The sequence below is a fragment of the Raphanus sativus genome, unplaced genomic scaffold (assembly GCF_000801105.2).
Source record: "Raphanus sativus cultivar WK10039 unplaced genomic scaffold, ASM80110v3 Scaffold0096, whole genome shotgun sequence".
In the NCBI taxonomy this organism is placed as follows: Eukaryota; Viridiplantae; Streptophyta; class Magnoliopsida; order Brassicales; family Brassicaceae; genus Raphanus; species Raphanus sativus.
The window spans coordinates 33757-55356 of record NW_026615417.1 but is presented as its reverse complement, the minus strand read 5'-3'; the positions used below and the strand labels follow the sequence as shown (position 1 = coordinate 55356).

General features: G+C 36.0%; 3 protein-coding genes across 5 annotated transcripts; 2 read left to right on the top strand and 1 right to left on the bottom strand.

Moving 5' to 3' along the window:
- Nucleotides 1-1790: 1790 nt before the first annotated feature.
- LOC130501096 (rRNA biogenesis protein RRP5-like) lies at nucleotides 1791-14053 on the top strand. The gene is made up of 40 exons (XM_056995988.1): nucleotides 1791-2057; nucleotides 2146-2360; nucleotides 2706-2843; nucleotides 2939-3115; nucleotides 3424-3520; nucleotides 3762-3874; nucleotides 3955-4077; nucleotides 4193-4264; nucleotides 4621-4713; nucleotides 5038-5148; nucleotides 5229-5351; nucleotides 5601-5786; nucleotides 5865-5939; nucleotides 6327-6463; nucleotides 6623-6757; nucleotides 6861-7006; nucleotides 7089-7154; nucleotides 7451-7557; nucleotides 7641-7721; nucleotides 7808-7882; nucleotides 7967-8068; nucleotides 8259-8427; nucleotides 8509-8654; nucleotides 8791-8874; nucleotides 8945-9045; nucleotides 9274-9424; nucleotides 9625-9699; nucleotides 9801-9948; nucleotides 10234-10879; nucleotides 11121-11175; nucleotides 11261-11406; nucleotides 11478-11661; nucleotides 11791-11889; nucleotides 12114-12469; nucleotides 12558-12734; nucleotides 12891-12987; nucleotides 13075-13230; nucleotides 13325-13555; nucleotides 13646-13729; nucleotides 13823-14053. Exons 1-40 carry the CDS (start codon nucleotides 1898-1900, stop codon nucleotides 13928-13930), a joined length of 5745 nt encoding a protein of 1914 aa, XP_056851968.1. The 5' UTR covers nucleotides 1791-1897; the 3' UTR covers nucleotides 13931-14053.
- Nucleotides 14054-15293: 1240 nt separating this feature from the next.
- On the top strand, nucleotides 15294-16732 carry LOC108807100 (40S ribosomal protein S5-1-like). Of its 2 annotated transcripts, none has more exons than XM_018579351.2 (5): nucleotides 15294-15380; nucleotides 15464-15558; nucleotides 15863-16134; nucleotides 16242-16445; nucleotides 16531-16732. In XM_018579351.2, exons 2-5 carry the CDS (start codon nucleotides 15466-15468, stop codon nucleotides 16583-16585), a joined length of 624 nt encoding a protein of 207 aa, XP_018434853.1. In that variant the 5' UTR covers nucleotides 15294-15380; nucleotides 15464-15465; the 3' UTR covers nucleotides 16586-16732. The 2 variants fall into 2 exon arrangements, with proteins under 2 accessions (XP_018434853.1, XP_056851964.1); XM_056995984.1 differs by having other exon boundaries at nucleotides 15303-15380; nucleotides 15461-15558.
- An 88-nt stretch (nucleotides 16733-16820) lies between these two features.
- LOC108807101 (universal stress protein PHOS34) lies at nucleotides 16821-18089 on the bottom strand. Of its 2 annotated transcripts, none has more exons than XM_018579352.2 (4): nucleotides 17747-18089; nucleotides 17434-17537; nucleotides 17181-17299; nucleotides 16821-17079 (listed from the first exon to the last, which is right to left on the bottom strand). In XM_018579352.2, exons 1-4 carry the CDS (start codon nucleotides 18033-18035, stop codon nucleotides 16992-16994), a joined length of 600 nt encoding a protein of 199 aa, XP_018434854.1. In that variant the 5' UTR covers nucleotides 18036-18089; the 3' UTR covers nucleotides 16821-16991. The 2 variants fall into 2 exon arrangements, with proteins under 2 accessions (XP_018434854.1, XP_018434855.1); XM_018579353.2 differs by having other exon boundaries at nucleotides 17434-17534.
- Between the last annotated feature and the right edge of the window lie 3511 nt (nucleotides 18090-21600).

The following is a 21600-nucleotide window of genomic DNA, read 5'->3' as shown; positions in this document are numbered from 1 at the left end:
AACAAAAAGATTACCTTATATACGATCTTTTCTCTCCAACATTTGATCAGTTTCATACACGTGATTTAGTTATACAGTAGAACTAGATTTTGACCCGCGCTTTTGAAGCGCGGGATATTTTACGATGAAAAATTTCACTAATAATTTAAAAAATATTTTGGTAATTTTTAAAGAGTGTGTATTTAAAATATTTTTTCATTTAAATCAGTATTTTTAAATTCAACCCGATTGTGATTATACCGGTTAATCCGGAGATCTGACAATTCAATTTATATTTTTAAAATATTCATATTAAAAATCACTAAAACCCGAGACTAACCGATTGAACTGATGGATGACCGATATGTAATCTAATTGGATTTAAATTGTAATAGTTTCATAATTTGTAATCTTATAATCGAAATTTTAAAGTTCACTATTTTGCAATTTATGAAATTATGACGTTTCTACAAAATTTTAAAGAGAAAATGATAGATATAAATAACTAAGATTAATTATTGTATTATTTGGAAACATTGATGGTAGTATAAAAATATATTGTTTGAAAACATTGATAGTAGTATATAGAAATAAGTATATTGTTTGGAAACACTGATAGTAGTATAAAGAAATAAGTATATTGTTTGGAAACACTGAAAGGAACATTAGTGATTAAATGTATGTTTAACTATAAAGTATAAAAGTGTATTTAATTTAAAAACTTACAAAAAAAATGTTAGGTCAACAGAATGTTCTGTTTTAATAAGATAGATCTCTATAAATCAATAATGTTGGGACTTTGAAATTTTATTAATTTATAGAGATATTAATTTATAAAATTTTCCTTATTTAGATTTCTTATTTTAAGATATATTTATTTTAAGATAAGAAAAATATTTTATTTTAATATATATATACATTAATAATTATTTTTGAAATTTGAAATTTATATAAATGTAGTTTAGATATAATATTATTAAATTCCATCAAAATATATTAAGTGTTAAGAAAATATAAAGATAATTCCATAGTAAATACAAAACAAATAATATAATAATAGATTCTTACTTATATGAAATATGTATACATAAAAATTATTAATTTATAGTTTTAATGGGACCATATATTTACATATTTTCTAAAAAATATTATCTTATTATTTTATCGATTTGTATCAAATTTTGAACCGACCCAAGTTGGGAGCACTGAAGTTTATTAATTTATAGAGATTATTAATTTACCGAATATTAATTTATAGAGGTTTTACTGTAGAAATGAAATAAAACAATGCATCAGTTATTCAGTTACTAATATATCTTTGCAATCTCAAAACAAAACAAAACATAAGGAATAATATGCATTTTAGATTAAGCAAAAAAAAGCATTTGAGCTGAATTGAGAACTCATATAAAATTTTCAAAAATTTGTAAATTTTATAGTTTTAATAATTTTTAAATCTACAAATTTATTTTTATTATTGTTTAAAATCCATAATTATATCTTGATTCTTTCTTTTATACTTTTAACCAAAAAAATCTTCAAAGACCATTAATTTCACTAGAAAACCAAACCCAAAAGTAAATTTGTAAAATGAAATAACATCACATTTTTATAAATATTAAAACTATTAATCTATTTAATCTATGATTTTGCTTAGATTTTTGAATTCATTGAGATATAATAACCAGTAAAACCCCCACTGAAATAGTGGGCCTTTCATTGTATTAAATCAAGGCCCAAATAGGCCCATATCTGATTATAAATATAATTTTCTTTTCTTTTTAAATCTGGTTAAAAACTCCAGAGACCCGGCGACTCGGAAAAACCCTAAAAAAACTTCTTCTTCTTAATTTAAAACTAAACCCCTTACAGCCAGAAAACGGAACTCCCAAAATCTCTTGCGTCCGCCATTACAGATATGGTGGCTCCGTCGAGAAAAGTCCCGAGCGGAAAACGTAACGATTCTAACAAAGTATTCAAATCATCGAAGAAACCGTTCAAAAAGACGAAGGACGATGTCGCTGCGAGGTCTGAAGCCATGGCTCTGCAGCTCGAAGAGGTTCCCGACTTCCCTCGAGGTTTGTTTCTTCCCTCTCGAGATAGTATTGAATCGCTCTTCCATTTGTGATTCTCATGAATCACAGTTTGTTGAATTGATTGGTTCAGGTGGAGGTTCTTCTCTGAGCAAGAAAGAGCGTGAGAAGATTCATGAAGAGGTCGACGCTGAGTTCGACGCTGGTGATGAGCGTGTTGCTAAGAGGGGGAGTAAAGGAGGTAAACCTAAGAAGAGAACTCCTAGGGATGTAGACGAATTGGGATCTCTTTTCGACGGTGGTTTAACCGGAAAACAGCCAAGATATGCCAATAAGATCACCACTAAGGTAATTAACAGCTCTTGTCTTAGAATTGGCTAAGACAGCTACTCTTGTAGCTATAGTGAAAATCAAGTCGGATTCATTTGTTCGTGTACATTGTACTAAACAAACCTCAGAGTTTTAATCATGATATTTGTTTCATAGATTTATAAAGACTAGTTTCTGTGTCAATGTTGTTCTCTGACGTTTTAGCTATGTAGATAGTTATCTTAAAACAGTCGTGCTTGGCTGTTTCTTTATTCTAGCGACATCTATTCTCTTCATTATGGTTGTATGATGCTACTACCGTCTAAGGAGAGTTACTTACATCTCTACTTTTCTCTTCTGCGTCTGATGGGGGTTTATGATCAGAATATTTCCGCGGGAATGAAGCTTCTGGGAGTTGTTACTGAAGTGAACCAGAAAGATATTGTAATTAGTCTTCCTGGGGGCTTACGTGGTTTAGTTCGCGCTAGCGAGGCTTTGGATTTTACAGATTTCGGAACTGAGGTGGTTTATAATTTCTTGTCTTTGGTCAATTTGACATTTTCCATTTTGTTTTCTGCAATTCTGAACTGAGTTGGTACCTCCTTTTTGTCTACCAGGACGATGAAAATGAACTCCTTCGAGACATCTTTTCTGTGGGTCAGCTTGTTCCCTGCATTGTATTGCAGTTAGATGATGATGATAAGAAGGAAGCGGGCAAAAGGAAAATATGGCTTTCATTGCGACTTTCTCTATTGCACAAGGGATTCAATTTGGATTCCTTTCAGCCAGGGATGGTATGTCAATGTCTACTTCATTTTCCTTTTATTCGTAATGTTCACTTTTTGGGAGCTTTTATACTGGCATTCAAGTATGTTTGTCGTAGAGTCCAAAACGAGCTTAAAGAGTTCATGTCTAAATGAGCTCAGAGGTTATTTAATACGCTAGCAGAGGCTATAGCAGTTTTCCGATGAAAATTATGCGATAGTGATAATTATCTTCTCCTATCTTCTGAATGGGGTCGTATCTTTACCAAGTACCATCTCAGTTGTTATTGCTCTTGAAAAATAATTTCTTTTATTTTTTTTCCATCATTCTTATTCAGGTGGTAACTGCAAATGTGAAAAGCGTAGAAGATCATGGTTATATCCTTCAATTTGGAATGCCTTCTATCACAGGATTTATCAAAAAAAGCCATGAAGGTACTCAGTCTCATTGACCTAGTGGTCTTGTTTGCTCTCTTATCCCAGAACTTCTTCTGGCGAATGATATTCAATGCACCTTCTAACGTACATCATGAATTGTCTATGTCCAACTAAAATAAATACATTTCCAAAAACTTTTTGGACGCCTTTGATCTTTCTTTGCAACTTCCTGGCTCTCTGGTTATTCTGATTCCCGTCATCTTAAATATCTTTATGTACCATTTTCTGAATTTTCCAGGAACTCAGGAGTTAAAGACTGGGCAGCTTATTCAGGGCGTGGTTACAAATATTGATAAAGAACGTAAAATTGTTCGTCTTAGTTCTGACCCAGATTCAGTGGCGAAGTGTGTGGTACGCCTCGTACTTCCCAAATTATGCAGTTAAGTTTCCTTGGTTTAAACAAACTTGACCTCGTGATTGCCATTTTGTAGACCAAGGATCTGAGTGGGATGTCGTTCGATCTTCTCATCCCAGGCATGATGGTTAATGCCCGTGTTCAACATGTCCTTGAGAATGGATTACTATTGGGATTTCTTATGTACTTTACTGGAACGGTGAGTTACCTATGATTTGGTAGTGTGCATTATTGTTTAAGCTGGAACTATGTTTGTCGTAGTTAACATAAAGTTTAGGTGACGTTTCTGAGGAACATTTCTCATTTATGTGCAGGTTGATCTATTCCATCTACAAAATCCATTATGTAACAAGAGCTGGAAGGATGAATATAATCAGACTAAGATGGTATTCATTTCTTGTTGTTGTGTTTCTTATTATGAATCTCATTGTAGTTCGCTGATCTTGTAGTCCCACTGTCGTATTAGTTAGGGCCACCCCTAAATCAGTGACATCCCTACCTTTATCGAATTTAGTATGGCATACAGAAGAATATTAATTACATGTCTGTGAAGTCTCAGTTTTGCGTCTTTGTCTAAAAATGAATTGGAAAACCTAGGTTGTCAAAGCCTGTACAGAGCAGTTGTCTAAGAACAAACTATGTCCTGGATTGTTTTGACTTTCTGGTCTATTTTCTTTGGTGAAAGATATATTTTTTTCTCTTTTTGGTCTAACTTGCACAAAATGCTCCTACTGTTTTTCAGGTTAATGCTAGAATATTATTTATGGATCCATCAACTAGAGCTGTTGGTTTGACGTTAAACCCACATCTTGTTGGCAACAAGGCTCCTCCTTTGGTAAGCATCTAATGTGCCTTAGCTTCCACTAAAAAATAATGGTGACATGATAGTAACAGACCTTGATTGACACCTGCTTCTTGGGTTTAAATGAAGGCTCATTTATTTTAACACCAGCATTTCTTACACCCGCTGATTTCAAACTTATATTTGTATGCTTAAGCTTAACCCGAATGCTGAATCACTATCTCACAATTTTGGTTCGTCACTTTGATACTTTAATACAGCATTGTTCTCCGTGTGTGGTCTTCGTGGACCTACCTGCATTTGCTTATCTTTGTTCTTTATAAAATTATTTTGTAATAGTTGTGTTTGTCTTTCCAGCTTGTCTCCAGTGGAGACATATTCGACGAAGCAAAAGTTGTCCGTGTTGATAAATCAGGCCTTCTTCTTGAGCTCCCTTCTAACCCTGTTTCAACTCCAGCATATGTTAGCGTATGTCCAATCGGCCCTTATTCTTTAAATGATTTAATGTTCTCATGTCCTTTTTAACCTTAGATATACCGTAATTGCAGACATATGACGCTGTCGAAGATGAAGTAAAGAAACTGGAAAAGAATTTCAAGGAAGGAAACCGCATCCGTGTTCGAGTGCTCGGCCTTAAGCAGATTGAGGGGTTGGCCATAGGGACTTTAAAGGTAGTTTACTGCCAGACGTGTTTGCAGATTTTATTTTCTTCAACAATTGTTGGCATGAGAAGCATCTTCCGCTCTTTTATTACAGATTCTTTACATCGTACGAGCATTGTAATCGAGTGCCAATTAAGCGATAGTTTGATGTATAATCATATATATATTTCCCTTTGTACTGGTACATGTATGTTTCTTTTACCTTGGTGGATTTCTGATTTTACTTTCTCTTTCTTTTGGTGTTTTTTGTGTGAGCAGGAAAGCGCCTTTGAAGGTCCAGCGTTCACCCACTCAGATGTCAAGCCGGGCATGGTGACGAAGGCTAAAGTCATATCTGTTGATACATTTGGTGCCATTGTGCAATTTCCGGGTGGTCTGAAAGCAATGTGCCCACTTCAGCATATGTCTGAGTTTGAAGTTACGAAGCCCAGGAAGAAGTTCAAGGTCAGCTCCTTAGATTGACCGTACAATAATTGGTTTGCAATGTTGCTGGGCATGCATAAATTGTGATTCTTCTTTCAGGTTGGAGCTGAATTAATATTTCGTGTGCTTGGCTGCAAATCAAAGAGAATAACTGTTACCTGCAAGAAAACACTTGTAAGTTTTTTCTGATAGTGGATCTGACTTTGTTTCATTATTTGCATATTCCTTGATCTTAGTGTGTCTAGTTACTGGAATATAATGCATCTTGTTTCTATTATCATTACTTCTTTTATTTCCTTCTGCTGATTTTAGATATCATTTGCTACACTTCGGTTTTAGATAGAAACTACGTTTCTTCTTCATTTAGCCTTTTCAGTTAGCTATGATATCATTTGTAGGAACTTTTATCCCGAACTTGTATCTTATTTGGAGGTTAGGAGTGGAGAAATGCTATTTAACTAATCCCTTCGTACAAAACACATATGCTAATATGACGTGTCTGGTTGTAACAGATTTAAGCCTCTTCTCATTTAGTGGAGTTAATATGTATATTCTTTGCAGGTTAAGTCAAAACTTCCGATTTTGAGTTCTTACGCTGATGCAACTGAAGGACTGGTGACACATGGCTGGATAACAAAGATTGAAAAGCATGGATGCTTTGTTCGCTTCTATAATGGAGTGCAAGGGTTTGTTGCCAGGTAATTGCTGCATTTGTTGTTGTCTTTCATGTGCCGTTGCCTTACTGTTCTGGTTTCTTTTTTAGTGATCATTTTTCTTCTCCATCATAAAGGCATTGATTTATCTTCTCTATTTTGATGATCTTACTCTAATATGCTATACGTATTTTGATTAAGCAGATTTGAACTTGGTTTAGAGCCAGGAAGTGATCCCGCTTCAGTGTTTCATGTTGGGGAGGTTGTCAAATGTAGAGTTACCAGTGCGGTTCATGGTACTCGAAGGATCAACCTCAGTTTTATGATAAAGCCAACAAGGTTTTCCCTTTTTAACCTGTTATGTGATAATTGTGTTGCGTTCAAGGCTGCTGTAATATCATTAAATACTGCATCTCACATTTGTGTACATAACTTCTGACAGTGTTTCTGAAGACGTATCAATCAAGTTAGGTGGTATTGTATCTGGGGTAATTGATAGTATAACTCCTCAGGCAGTCACTGTCCATGTTAAATCCAAAGGTCTTCTGAAGGGTACAATTTCTGCAGAACATTTAGCCGATCATCATGGTATGTGTTTTCTCCTAAAGGAGCGTAAATTTTGAATTTTGCTTTTATTCATTTGTCTCTGAGTTTTCTTTTTGTGATGTAGACCAAGCAAAATTAATGATGTCACTTTTAAGACCTGGATTTGAGCTTGATAAGCTGCTGGTAATAGGTACGATTATGATCACCCTTGCTAATTTTCAGACTTGTTTTCTTTGCCTATATCCTTAACATATAAAGGACGTCCATTGTCTAAGCTTTCTTAGTCCTGATGGTGGTTGAGAGAGAAACATTTCTAGTTTCTCCCCAAATGATTGATTTAAGCCTGCTTCATTTATCTGATTGTGTAGTTTTTAAAACTAAGAAATCTGACCAACTAGTTACAGGATAGCCTACTGTTGCAGTTTTAACTATTTTAGTGGTTGAAGAAACGTAATAGTGACAGGGAATTATTTTTGTTTATCTTAGACATTGAAGGCAACAACTTGGCTCTCTCTTCAAAATATTCTCTCATCAAGTTTGCTGAAGAGCTCCCTTCTGATTTTAGTCAGCTCCAGCCAAACTCAGTGGTTCATGTGAGTAGTTGCGTCTTTGAAATGTAACAGTCGAATTTTATTTGTTTGTTCAGTCTCATTTATTCTTATGAATTTGTCCACAGGGCTATGTTTGCAACCTGATTGAAAATGGCTGTTTCGTCCGTTTTCTTGGTCGGTTGACTGGTTTCGCCCCGAGAAGCAAGGTGGATTATTTTTTACTATGCGTTTTCTGTAGTACATATTTGTTGGCATACTGTGTTTCTTGAAGTATTTCCATTTTATTTTGAAGGCAATTGACGAGCCCAGAGCAGATCTGTCAGAGTCCTTCTTTGTTGGACAATCGGTTCGGGCTAATATAGTTGATGTATGTGAACGCTGGACTCAGGGCCCTACATTTATTTTGTTCAATATACAATGAAATCCTGATCATTTGCAATATTTTTTGTAGGTCAATCAAGAAAAAAACAGGGCGACTCTTTCATTGAAACAGTCATCTTGTGCTTCTGTAGATGCTTCTTTTGTTCAAGAGTACTTCCTTACGGATGAGAAGGTAGTGATGTTGGGACATATTTTCTCTTTTTATTGGGCTTTAGGACTTTATGTAATACGTTGTGTATTGCACATTAACTTGAGCTTGGGTTGGGAAGTTTTCGATTTGTATGCATAACTTTGAGTAGCACTGTACATCAAGTGTTTTAAAGAAGAATTTATTTCTAACTTGCTTTGTTTCATGTGTCCAGATCTCGGACTTGCAATCATCTGATATTACTGAAAGCGAGTGTAGCTGGGTTGAGAAATTCTCTATTGGGAGTTTGATCAAGGGAACCGTACAGGAGAAAAATGACCTTGGTTTGGTGGTGAATTTTGACAATGTTGATAATGTCCTTGGTTTTATACCCAATTATCATCGTAAGTTATTGTGGGTTGCATTGCATTATTAACACATCTGTACCTTGCCTCTGTCTTACACATTGTATTTTTTATTTTTAGTGGGTGGAACTAGTTTGGAAAACGGTTCTGTTGTCCAAGCAGTTGTTCTTGATATTTCTAGGGCAGAGAGACTAGTTGATTTGTCTTTGAAGCCTGACCTCATAAACAGCTCAGCGAAAGAGGTGTCCAGCAGTCAGTCAAAAAAGGTTTCTTTCCATAAGATTTTTTCTGGTCGAGTTTTGCTTTATTCGTGTTTTCTTTCAGCTCATCTTTGTTAGCGTGAGTTCAGTTGAGCTACTGTGGATGGATCTTATGAAACATTGTATCTTTTTTTTTTTTCAGAAACGTAAAAGAGGTATTTCGAAGGAACTTGATGTCCACCAGAGGGTCAGCGCTGTTGTAGAGATGGTAAAGGAGCAATACTTGGTAAGCACTTTATTGCATTAAGTTGATGATTATTGCATGTTACTCACTCAGAGTTGCCACTTTTTCCCAGATTTTGTCGATTCCAGAACATAATTACACTATAGGATATGCCGCAGTATCAGACTATAACACACAGAAGTTACCAGTGAAACAGTTTTCCACCGGACAAAGGTGATCATTCGTCCATTTGTTATATTATCTTTTATTTGTTAATTTTGCTCCCCTTTTTTTCATGAATTTTATACCCCATGCTTTCTTGGCTCTTCCTGGCTAAACTGATAAAAATGTGCAGTTGATAATCTAACTTCTGTCTACCTATAATTAGCAATAGTCGTACTGTCCTTATTGATGTAGCTACTAGACCATAGCTAAGTTCTTTTATTGATTTTCTCCGGGCAGTGTTGTTGCGTCTGTTGAGGCTTTGCAAAACCCTTTGACGTCCGGGAGGTTGCTTTTACTTCTTGACTCTGTTTCCGGGAATTCTGAGACATCATCTAAGAGGGCAAAGAAGAAATCCAACTGTGAAGTTGGTTCTGTTGTCCAAGCGGAGGTACTAATGCCCTTCTTTCATATTTTTTCTATACGTAAGGTTATGTAAAGGAGAAAACAAAACAATCCGAAAATCGAAGGGAAATAATCCTGAGCTTGAAAACGAACAAAGGAAGAATTAGAATAGAAATTGTATGGAACTTAAGTAGCTATGCCACCATAACTTCTACTGTGTCAGACTAACATCTTTTACTTTCTCAGATTACTGAAATAAAGCCTTTTGAAGTAAGAGTAAACTTTGGCCAAAGTTTCCGAGGAAGAATCCACATAACGGAGGTGAATTTTTTATGTTACCATCATCATTTTATATATTAATGTTCATTCTTCAGTATTGGATGGACGAAAATTTGCGTAACTATCAACTCTTGGTTGGATAGGTGAATGATGTAGGTACAAGTGAAGAACCTTTTGCCAAATTTAGAGTCGGGCAATCAGTGTCTGCAAGGGTTGTTGCAAAGCCCTCTCATACGGATAATAAAAAGAGTCAACTCTGGGAGCTTTCTGTAAAGCCTTCATTACTTAGAGGTAATCCAAGAGAATTGAATTTTTTTCACCAACCTATGGCTTATTGACTCACATTTGGAAATAAATATTACAGAACCGTCACATCTTGTAGACGGTGTAATTCGTGTAAACGTTTAGATCCATCTATTAAAAATACTATTTTATCCCCACATCTAGCTGTTATTTTTGCAAAATTATTTTCAATTAGTTCAATAGTTGTAGACTAAGATCGAAAGTGATGAAATCCGTAAGCTTGTGTGTATCTTACATAGTCTCCGTATCTTTTTATGTTGCAATATCAATTAGACTCTGGTGGGCTGACTGACGTGAGGGACCAACTTGAGTTTGTTTCTGGAGAGCGTGTCTGCGGATATGTCTATAAAGTGGATAAAGAATGGGTTTGGTTGGCAATATCTCGCAATGTGACGGCACGCATATACATTTTAGACACTGCATGCGATGCTCGTGAACTTGAGGAGTTCGAGGGGCGCTTTCCCATTGGTAAAGCTGTTTCAGGCTATGTTTTGACGTACAACCAAGAAAAGAAAACATTACGGTTGGTTCAGCGTCCACTACTGAATATCCAGAAAAGCATTGCCAATGATGGAGGGCCTAAAAAGGATAATCTAGACAGTAGCATTCCTGGTGGTGATGCTACTCTATTCATTCATGAAGGAGACATTTTGGGTGGAAGAATTTCTAAGATACTTCCTGGTGTTGGTGGACTTCGTGTGCAAATAGGTCCTTACGTGTTTGGGAGAGTTCACTTTACTGAAATCAATGATTCATGGGTCTCCAATCCATTAGATGGTCTTCACGAAGGCCAATTTGTCAAATGCAAGGTCTTAGAAATCAGCAATTCTAGTAAAGGGACTTTGCAAATTGAACTGTCATTACGGACATCACTAGATGGCATGAGTTCTGACCATCTCTCAGAAGCTTCCAGTAATAAGTAAGTTTTTCTTTTTCCTATAACAAGCATTACTGCCTGTGTCGCTCATCATCAGCCTTCCAATTCATGTGTATTTCCTCCTTTCTATATAGAATAAAATAAGTAACACTGACTTGATGATAACACTATTAAGCCTTGCCACTATGTGAACTTGAAATCACTTGGATCAATCACTTGCTGAAAGATTTTTCCAAATTATTTACAGTTTACTTACTAACCTGATGATGATTTGTATTGTCAGTGTTTACAAGCGCTTTGAAAGGATTGAAGATCTTTCTCCTGACATGGGCATCGAGGTACTTTTGCCTTAACAATTAATGATTCAGCAACTCAATCGCTTTCCTTATGGTAGAACTTATGTTTATTCAAATTTCTTTACAGGGTTATGTTAAGAATACGATGTCAAAAGGCTGTTTTATCATGCTTTCAAGAACACTCGACGCAAAAGTTCTATTGTCAAATCTATCTGATACATATGTCAAGGATCCCGAAAATGAATTTCCAGTAGGAAAACTTGTCACTGGCAGGTAAAGCAGATTTCCTGTCAAGCAGACATTCTGTAATACAGTATGTTATGCTCTAACAAATTTAAATCTAGGGTGCTAAATGTGGAGCCGTTATCGAAGCGGGTAGAAGTCACTTTGAAGAAAGAAAAATCTGGTGGGCCACCAAAATCTGAATCTTATGACCTGAAGCAATTCCATGTTGGAGACGTGATTTCTGGGAGGATCAAACGTGTGGAGCCCTATGGCTTGTTCATTGAAATAGATCAAACGGGCATGGTAAAGATCTAGTTTTGTGTTACGTTAAAATCTCTTAATATTTCAAACAGTATGCTGCTTGCCAAATAGTTCGTAGGGAGTAACCAGACTTGCCATATTTGATTTTATATCTTTCTTGTTTTGTGTTAGGTTGGATTATGTCATAAATCACAGTTTTCTGATGATCATATCGAGGACATACATGCCAGATATGAAGCTGGGGAAAGCGTCACCGCAAAGATTTTGAAGGTATGTAGTAGTCCTCTGTCATTAAGAATTAGTGATGTGTAGTATTTTACTTGACAACCACTGATCCTTCTAGCCTTATGCTAAGAACCCAGTAAATATAATCTGGGAACTAACGTTAATGTATCTGGCTCTTCTATGATTTACATTTAACATGTTTTAAGATGTCATTGGTCTATCTAAGGAATATAACTGTTGTTTCTTTTCATTTTTGTGTTTCCATTTAGCTGGACGAGGAAAAGCGACGTATATCGCTTGGGATGAAGAGTTCATATTTTATGAACAGCGATGATGACAAGGCACAGCCACGTTCTGAAGAAAACGCTGATGAAGCGAGCATGGAATGTGATCCAATCGATGATTCGAAGTCGGGAGTTCTTACAGCAGTTGGTGATTTTGGGTTCAATGGAACTTCTCTGGCTATTGCCCAAGTTGAGTCAAGGGCTTCTATCCTTCCGCTTGAGGTTGACCTTGACGACATTGAGGAGGCGGACTTTGACAAGAATCAAAATCAGAAACTACAGGGAGCCGATAAAGATGAAAAGAGCAAGAGAAGGGAAAAGCAAAAAGACAAGGAGGAAAGGTTGGCTATTTCTTTAGTTCCTGATTTGAAAGCTACGATGCTATATATATTTGGTTTCTACCTGTGCTGAAAACATTTTCTTTTGTAGAGAGAAAAAGATACAAGCTGCTGAAGGGAGGTTGCTGGAGAATCACGCTCCCGAGAGTGCTGATGAATTTGAGAAATTGGTTAGAAGCTCTCCAAATAGCAGCTTTGTGTGGATTAAGTATATGGCGTTCATGCTCAGTTTGGCTGATATTGAGAAAGCCAGGTCCATTGCTGAGAGGTAATTTTCCCTAACTTATATGTTCCTATTCTATTTAGGTGTTACATTGCAATCTAATGCAATGTAACACCTAGATCTAATACTTTTATGTGTGATTGTCTCCATATTCATTTTGTTTATCCTGTCTAAATCCTAAATCGTAAATATCTACTGAAGGGCTTTGAGGACTATAAATATTCGCGAAGAAGAAGAGAAGCTAAACATATGGGTTGCTTACTTCAACTTGGAAAATGAACATGGAAGTCCTCCAGAGGTAGACAAATGACTCTAGCGGAAGTTTTTTTGTTATCTTACCTAAATATATTGCTATCTTACTCTCGTGTTTGTTTCTCGTATCCAGGAAGCGGTAAAGAAAGTGTTCGAAAGAGCGCGTCAATACTGTGACCCAAAGAAAGTTTACAATGCCCTCTTGGGAGTGTACGAGAGAACAGAACAATATAAATTGGCTGATAAGCTACTTGACGAGATGATCAAGAAGTTCAAGCAATCCTGCAAGGTACATGCTGTTTGATTTTTTATCTTCTTTTAGCAAGGGTTCGTTCTTCACTCTTTTTTAACGACCTTCTAACCGGGGATGTGTGCATGGCTAGGTTTGGTTACGGAAGATACAAAGTTGTCTAAAGCAAGACGTGGAAGACATTCAGTCCGTGGTGAACCGTGCCTTGCTATGTCTTCCGCGCCATAAGCATATTAAATTCATATCACAGACCGCTATTCTTGAGTTCAAATGCGGAGATGCAGACAGAGGGAGGTCACTGTTTGAAGGCGTCCTTAGGGAATACCCGAAAAGAACGGACTTGTGGAGTGTTTACCTTGACCAGGTTCGTTATAATATTCGACTTCTTCAAAACTTCTGTTTCGTTTGCCATCTTTTAGTGTTTTTTAAGCAAGTTTTGTTTGGTAAATTACAGGAGATCCGGTTGGGGGAAGTTGATGTGATTAGGTCGTTGTTCGAGAGAGCCATTAGCTTGAGCTTGCCTCCTAAGAAGATGAAGGTACGTGCCTGCCATTCATAAAATCTCCTTTTAATTAGTGTTTGGTTACTGAAAGACTTGTTTATATCCCTGTTGTGCGTTTTGTATTCGCAGTTTTTATTTAAGAAGTTTTTGGAATATGAGAAAGCTGGTGGTGACGAGGAGAGAGTGGAGTACGTGAAGCAAAGGGCAATGGAGTATGCAGACAGTACTTTGGCCTGAGATATTGTTTGTAACGGAAAGCACCAAGTGTTGTAAAATACTATAATTTTTGAGAACCAGCCATTGAACTAGGGTGCAAGAGATCGACATGATTAAATTGTAGAATACAGTTTTGAGATCCTATTACGTTTTCATTTTCCCTTTCTAATACGTTAAGATAATAACGAAGTTTTTGATCAAAATAGAAAGAAATACTAAGTTGAATGAACGTGAAAAAATCTAAAGTTACTATGTATTATAGAAAAACTTTGTGTTTTGATTTGTAACCCTGCATATGCGTTAAAAATAGTCATGGTTTTTAAAGTGCAAAGATCAAAGGAAGGCTTAGAGACAGATGGTTCATTGGGTCAAGCAGACGTTTTAGTAGATTATGCAATGGTGGAACCGTGGAAAGAAGTTGTAAAGAAAGTTTCAGAAGCTGAGATAGCTGAGAATGTTTAAGAAGAAAGCGAGAGAATACAGAGAAAAAGATATCAGCGGAAACCAAAAGCCAAAGCGATGAAAGTGAAGAGGGAGCAGAGACAATCAACTCAAGGGCTCGAGCTTCTGATGAAGCTGAAGCATTGTCAAAGAGCTCAGAAGGTTTACCGAATCTGTCTTGAAACAAGACCAAACTAAACATGAAGTGTGCCTTTTTTTCCCCTTATGACGAGATTTTTGTATGATTGTTCAGGTAATGCATCCAAAGAAACTCTCTTATATATCTTAAAAAGTATGGTCAGGCTGAGATAATGTCACAAAAAAAAATCATAACTATATGCTTTATTTTACTGCCATATTCATCAGTTTCTAAAAACACTGTTGCTGTTCTTTTTGTAGACATGGGTATTAGAAAGGGTAAAATACTTATGCAAACATCTGATCGCTACGAGAAAATGATGTTGTGAATGATCAATGTGAGTGGCCAGTGGGTACACAATGGACTATATATAAACTTTCTTAATTCTTGCAGGAAGCTATCAATCACAGTGGAATACCTTTCTTCTTCTTCTTCTGTGTAGCTTGGGAGTCAAAATCAGTTTGTCTTTTTGAATTTTTGTATCTACCAATACAATGCAAACACAAGCTTGTTTAGTTTTTGGTCACTGACTCGCTTAAACCAGAAAGAAATAATAAACCTTAAATCAAAACAAAAAATATTGGAAAGTCCATTCTACAAAATTTCATGAATTTTTAGTTTAAACAATATTTAATATTGTTCCAACAAAAGAAAAAGTTAACCATTATTTTAAACCCATTATTTTAAAAGAAATGTCCTGCACTGCAAGTTAACCAGCTAACCAGAAACAAACCGTGGAAGACATTAATTAAACCGGTTAATTACTGGATATACAAAACCCTAATTCTCAGTTGTATATAAAACGCTGCTAGAGTGTTCAAAACCGTCCTCTTGAAGATTTTCTGCTCACTCTCCGCCGTACCTCTCACCCGCGACGCTTCACAATCTCAGGTGATTCTCTCTCCAAACTCTCTCTCTATCTCTATCTCTATCTCGTATATGTTACTTTCGCTCACACTCTGTTTCTCTCACAGCTATGGCCGCCGCCGCGGAAATCGACGCTGAGATTCAGCAGCAGCTCACCAACGAGGTCAAGCTCTTCAACCGCTGGACCTACGACGACGTTTCGGTAACTTCTCCTCTTTGATTGCTCGCCTCTGTTAGATATAGCCATTGCTTCCTTCATTTTGATGTATAATGCAACTCTGTATTTAGGTTTGTGCGATATCACAATCACATTAGCTTCAGTGTATTAAGTAATGATCATATCAAAACTAATCACATTAGCATAGAACAATCTCAGCACCTTAGAGTTCTATCTTGCTTTGCTTGGTATAGTCTTATTCTCATTGATCTTTGTAGCTTAGTTTGAGTTACTTCTAACTTCTGAAAGACTCATTTTGGTTTCTTGTAATCTTTTAATATGTTGTTAGGTCACAGATATCAGTCTTGTTGACTACATTGGAGTTCAGGCAGCTAAGCACGCCACCTTCGTCCCCCACACAGCCGGAAGATACTCCGTGAAGAGATTCAGGAAGGCTCAGTGTCCCATCGTCGAGAGGCTCACAAACTCTCTCATGATGCACGGGAGAAACAACGGAAAGAAGTTGATGGCGGTTAGGATCATCAAGCACGCCATGGAGATCATCCACCTCTTGACCGATGCCAACCCAATCCAGGTCATCATTGATGCCATTGTTAACAGGTACCAAAAGTCTTGTGATTGCAAAGCTTAACGTGTTTGTTATATTATATACCATTTCCTCATATGATTGTTTTGTTTTGTTTTGTTTTGTTGGTTGGTTGAAACAGTGGTCCTCGTGAAGATGCTACAAGAATTGGATCTGCTGGTGTTGTTAGGAGACAAGCCGTTGATATCTCCCCTCTAAGACGTGTCAACCAGGCTATCTTCTTGCTTACAACCGGTGCTCGTGAGGCTGCTTTCAGGAACATTAAGACTATTGCTGAGTGCCTTGCTGATGAATTGATCAACGCAGCCAAGGGCTCCTCCAACAGGTAATTTACACATCTCTTTAAAATGGGTTCTTGTGTGTGTCGTGAGTGGAGCTCTAATAATTGATGTTATCGAAAACTCTTGCAGCTATGCCATCAAAAAGAAGGATGAGATTGAGAGAGTTGCCAAGGCTAATCGTTAAGGAGTTTCCTTTTGCCCTGAGGGTTATAATTTTTATCAAATCAATTTTATGCTCTTTTTTCAACTAGATTGGGACGTGTTTCAGATGTCTTGTTCTTTGAAGTTTATTTTGTCTGGACGACTTTGAATAGATACATTTATTTATTTCGATATGCTCTACAAGGAGCAGAGCACGTTACTTTGGTAATTATAATCTTAAAGCTTCTTCGATATTAGAGGGAGAGATACAGAACATATGCGCACAAGCAAACAGTAATTATTCGACTCGATTAATGTCATTGACATTACTCTTCAACACACACTTAATATCGCATCCATCCAAGTTAAATATTTTCAAACATAACGCAAGTACTTAACACAATTTATAAAGACATGATCACACCAAACATGTAGTGCTTGTTACTTAATTAGTTTATCTCCTTTGGTGGCTTCACAATAAGGATGGGACAGTTGGCGTGATGAGCACAGTAGTCGCTAACGCTCCCAATAAACGCTCTGCCAAAACGTAATAAGCAAAAAAAATTGAAACCGCGGTCACAAAATTTGAGAAAGGTTTGGAATATAGTAAAAAAAAAGTGAAAATATCTATTATATACCTTCTGATCTTTCCAAGGCCACGACTACCCACAACGAGAAGATCAACGTGCATTTGCTCAACCGCCTGGCAAATAATGTCCTTTGCGTCGCCTTCAAGCACCATAGTCTCAGTACGTATCTGCATACATGAGTCATGTAACATGACGCAAGTTTTGTATGTGAAATCTATTTAGCTATACTAAGTTGTACCAATTTAGTGCATAAGGGCTATGATCAATAGAATTATATGTATGAAAAGTGATGTGTGTAAACCTGCTTGCCTCGGCACATCTGGAGTGCACGCGAGAGAAGGGCTGCAGAGGCCTCCTGTTGTGCTTTTTTCACTGACTCTATCATCGACGAAGATGCGTAGACTGCTGCTTTTACATCCGTTCACAGAACCAAGTTATTCATCATAACATAAAATAAAATGTGAATAACTTTTGTTTTCTCTGTACGAATAAATACTAAAATCGAACATGTTATTCATTAAAGTGTAAATATATACTTAATATTAGCACAATGTTTTAATTTTATGTTGGGAGCCAATTGTAATTGTTAGATGAGAGAGATCAATGGATAGGACCTGTTGCGCCGCCGGGTCCAGCCGGAAAAGCAGCAAAGTGATGGGACGGAGACTGCACATGAACCACCGTGAGCAAGCCACCTTCCGCTTGAGCCGCCTCAGTGGTCATTAAGAGGTTAGAGAAATGGTCAATAACCCATTGAAGAGCATAGAAGCTCGAATCACTCTCGTCGATAGCAACCATCATCCTCTTTGTTATTGTCACTGTCGGTGCTTCAGCCACTGTCGTCTCCGGCTGCTTCTCCACCGCCAATGTTTCCATCGCCGCCGTTGCTTGATCCTCCGCCATTGGACTCTGTTTTAATAGTTTTTTTAGCTAATTCAATAATGATGTGAGCAAGCTCTGTTCCATTAGCGATGCTTTATATATTGCATGTAAAGTATGATACGTACTCGCACGCAACTGCCAAGTGGCATGCATGGTTGAGAATGTAACGTGCAATAAGATAGACATACCTTTATTTAGTTTTTTCGTTCAAAGGAAGGTTATGTTAATAAAAATGAATTAAGAAAGGTGCATGCTATATGTGTTAGTGGTTTGTAATTATTTGTTTGCTTACGGTTTTCCTTTTATTGTGTCGATCTCTATCTTCATCCGTTTTTCACTTTTGCTTTAGACGCCACTCAACAGAAAGAAAAAAAAATGAAAAAAAAAGAAGCAGAAAAGAAAGAAACTGAATTCAAATTATAGATATTTGTATGAAAATGTCACATAATTGAATGAGAACTCACGCCGATCAATTCATTCACACGATACTTGATTTGTAACTCGTAACATAAATCACTTAAATGTATTTTATTATAGATTCTTTGTTTAATAAACTGCAGTGGTAGGGGAATATAATTACTTATAGAACACATGGAAAGTACACAGAAAGATGTGCGCTTCACGTTAGATAGTTTTGTAAATCTATTTGTGACGGTTAAAAACAAAGTCATACTAGTGAAAACATGTGATGTTGATCAAAGTCCATTCTAATATTGTACCTAAAAATACTCTTCAGTTGTTTGTTTTTAAATTGATTATGCGAATTATTGGCGTTTTTTTAATTAGGCAACTAGATATTGACCCGTGCGACCGCACGGGTATTAATTTTCTATTTTAGTTTTTATTTATTTATACTAAATGATGTATTTGTAATACTTGATCATTTTACATTGACTATGTTACGGATGTGTATTTGGATACCCACTGATTCGGTTAAAATCTATTTGGGTTTGAGATTCCCGAGTTAAAGATTTCAGCAACATTCAAATATTTATAAATTTTGGTTTCGGTTTGATTCGAATATTTGCGGGTTCGGTTCGAATATGGATAACCCGTTTGAATTATTTTAAAATTTTAAAATTTATATATACTTTAAATTTCTCAAAACATATAAATTTAAGTAATGTAAGCCAAAATATATAAATTAAAAATTAAAAAACAGGTTAAACTTCAATATTTGGATGAAGAATAAATATATATTTTAAATATTTTTGGTGTTTGATTATTGTTTATCTACTTTATATGTTTACTTTTAACTATTTTTTATATTTTCAAATAGTTTAGACAACTTTAAGTTGATAAAAAGACAACTTTAAGTTGACAAAAAAAAACTTTAAAATATCATTAATTATTGAAGAATAAAAAAATACATTAATCTAACTAAAAAGACAAACATCAAAATAGGAAAGAAAAAGAAACACATTAATCTAACTGAAAAAGACAAGCATTAAAATAGGAAATTCAATTTAATTCTCAGTGGCATGCAATTGTAAATAACATTGAAAACTAAAGGTTAATCCATATGTGTACTTCTGTTTTAATAGAGTAGATATCTTCGTTTCTCCAACTAGCTTAAAGGGGAGCGCTTCGATGCCAAAGATCGTAAAAGGAGAGCAAAAGCAAGAAAAGGAGAAAAGCAAGAGGATGTTGATATATTGATCATAAGAAGCCTCTACACATTTCCGATTCAGAAAAAGAAGCTGATCCTACTCCAACCACATAAAAAGAAGTATCAATGTATATCATCCATCATCATCCATGTCACCTTTTGATCATCAAACTCTAATAAACTAAACTGATTTGTACGTAAAATTCAAATAGTGCATTGCCATTGAACCATTAACTATATTTCCTTTTTGAAATTACATTCTTTTAATATATATAAATGATTTTTTTCTTAAATTATAGGTTTTAGTTATATTTCCTTTTTGATATTACATTCTTTTAATAGAAAAGATATTAATAGGTGAGCAAAATCAAGAAAGGGAGAAAAGCAAGACTGCAAAGGAAGGCCTCTGCACATTTTCTGTTTCAGAAAAAAAAAAGCTGCTTAGTCTACTCCAACCACATAAAAATGTGGCCAAGTAGTCCATCGGGTAATGATAATTCACAAGACGCTATCCGAAATATTTTTTTCTTTAAAATATAAAATTGCTATGTGATTGTTGTAGCATCAATCTATCATGTATGTAGTGTTCTATCCCCGAAGTCTAAGACCATCTGCAACGGAATCCTTCCCAAATCCTTAGCAGGATTAATGAATATAATAATAATATTTTGGTTTAATTAATGAAGGATCAATCCTTGGAGAAGGATTGGAAGGACCAATCCTTAGTACACGTGTCTCTCTCTCTCTCTCAATCTCTCCTCCCTAGCTCTCCCTCAATCTCCCACCATGGTTTTTCTATCACCTTTCTCTTCTTCTTTGTCGCCCAACCTTAGATTGATCCCTCCTCTCCATACTACTATCATCGTTTTCTCTGTTGCATCCCGTCGAATAATCTATTCGTTGTCTGGTCATAAATAAAACAGAGAGAGCTAATGGCTTATTTGGAGAAAGTTGTTGTTGTTGTGCATTACGTTTTCTTAGATTGTCTTATATGCCTGATTGGGTGGCTAGATGTGTCGTTGTTACTGAAGCCTTAATAAGTGTAGAACTTTTCTAGCACAAGTCACTTTACATCGATCGCAATATGTCTATTCAGTTTTACAGGAGGAGGAGCCTTTATTGGTTTTTTTGTTCTTGGACTTTGCTATCTGTTTCTGCTTTGTTACTATTGTCATCATTACATCATAAAATTTGTTCCTTTAAGTTTTATTCATTTGCATCTATGTGGATAATCTCCTCTGCTGTGTATCTTTGAGTTTTAGATATGCAGAGCCTTAAAGTCTCTGACTTTTGTTAGATTAATAAGCAGGAAGGTTGAGTGGTTGGTAAATGATCTTGAAGTTCTTACCTTTTTGTATTTTTTGGTGTGTAAGAAATGTCATCAAGTTCTTGTCTTAAGCAAGGGCCAGTGCCGATAGACAACATCCGCATTATAATCAAAGCAATCACTGATCTGTCAATTGATTATGTTTTGTTGCTTTTGTTTAATTTCTTGTGAGTTTCTTAAATATGACAATCAATGTTGATGCTATGGAAGATGATGATGATGTTGTTGAGTCAACTGCTTCTGCTTTTGATCTAGTATCCTGTTTCGTTCTTGTTTCAGGCTAAAATCAGAATGATGATGATACCAAGTGATCATGAAAATGTGTTGCGCACAGGTCCTTTGTCATGTTCTTCCATCCTTGCACTTCTCTCCAATACTCTGTTTTTGCAGCCACAGAGAGAACAGAGGTGGCGCCTAGACGACAACATAAGATCAGGTCTGAATCGTCTTCCTCCTCAATAAGAACAAGTCTAACTTCAAGCATTGATGTTTGTGTAATGCATTAGTTAAGTTAAGTTTACAGATTATGGAGTGTATGACTATGATGAATGGTTGTTTCATATTATTTTTAGCTCAATGCAATTGAAAAATATTGTTTCACTTCTAAACATATACATTTCACATTATAAATCTTTTTTTTCTTAAGGATT

What these genes read in the sequence shown, in the direction of transcription:
- LOC130501096 (XM_056995988.1), top strand. Translation starts at nt 1,898, where the DNA reads ATGGTGGCTCCGTCGAGAAAAGTCCCGAGCGGAAAACGTAACGATTCT. An exon ending in GGTTCCCGACTTCCCTCGAG is followed by an intron (nt 2,058 to 2,145) that starts GTTTGTTTCTTC and finishes TGATTGGTTCAG; the next exon opens with GTGGAGGTTCTTCTCTGAGC. An exon ending in GTTTCGCCCCGAGAAGCAAG is followed by an intron (nt 7,722 to 7,807) that starts GTGGATTATTTT and finishes TTTATTTTGAAG; the next exon opens with GCAATTGACGAGCCCAGAGC.
- LOC108807100 (XM_018579351.2), top strand. Translation starts at nt 15,466, where the DNA reads ATGGCCGCCGCCGCGGAAATCGACGCTGAGATTCAGCAGCAGCTCACC. An exon ending in GGACCTACGACGACGTTTCG is followed by an intron (nt 15,559 to 15,862) that starts GTAACTTCTCCT and finishes ATATGTTGTTAG; the next exon opens with GTCACAGATATCAGTCTTGT. An exon ending in GCCAAGGGCTCCTCCAACAG is followed by an intron (nt 16,446 to 16,530) that starts GTAATTTACACA and finishes AAACTCTTGCAG; the next exon opens with CTATGCCATCAAAAAGAAGG.
- LOC108807101 (XM_018579352.2), bottom strand. Translation starts at nt 18,035, where the DNA reads ATGGCGGAGGATCAAGCAACGGCGGCGATGGAAACATTGGCGGTGGAG. An exon ending in TGGACCCGGCGGCGCAACAG is followed by an intron (nt 17,538 to 17,746) that starts GTCCTATCCATT and finishes ATGTAAAAGCAG; the next exon opens with CAGTCTACGCATCTTCGTCG. An exon ending in AGATGTGCCGAGGCAAGCAG is followed by an intron (nt 17,300 to 17,433) that starts GTTTACACACAT and finishes TCATGTATGCAG; the next exon opens with ATACGTACTGAGACTATGGT.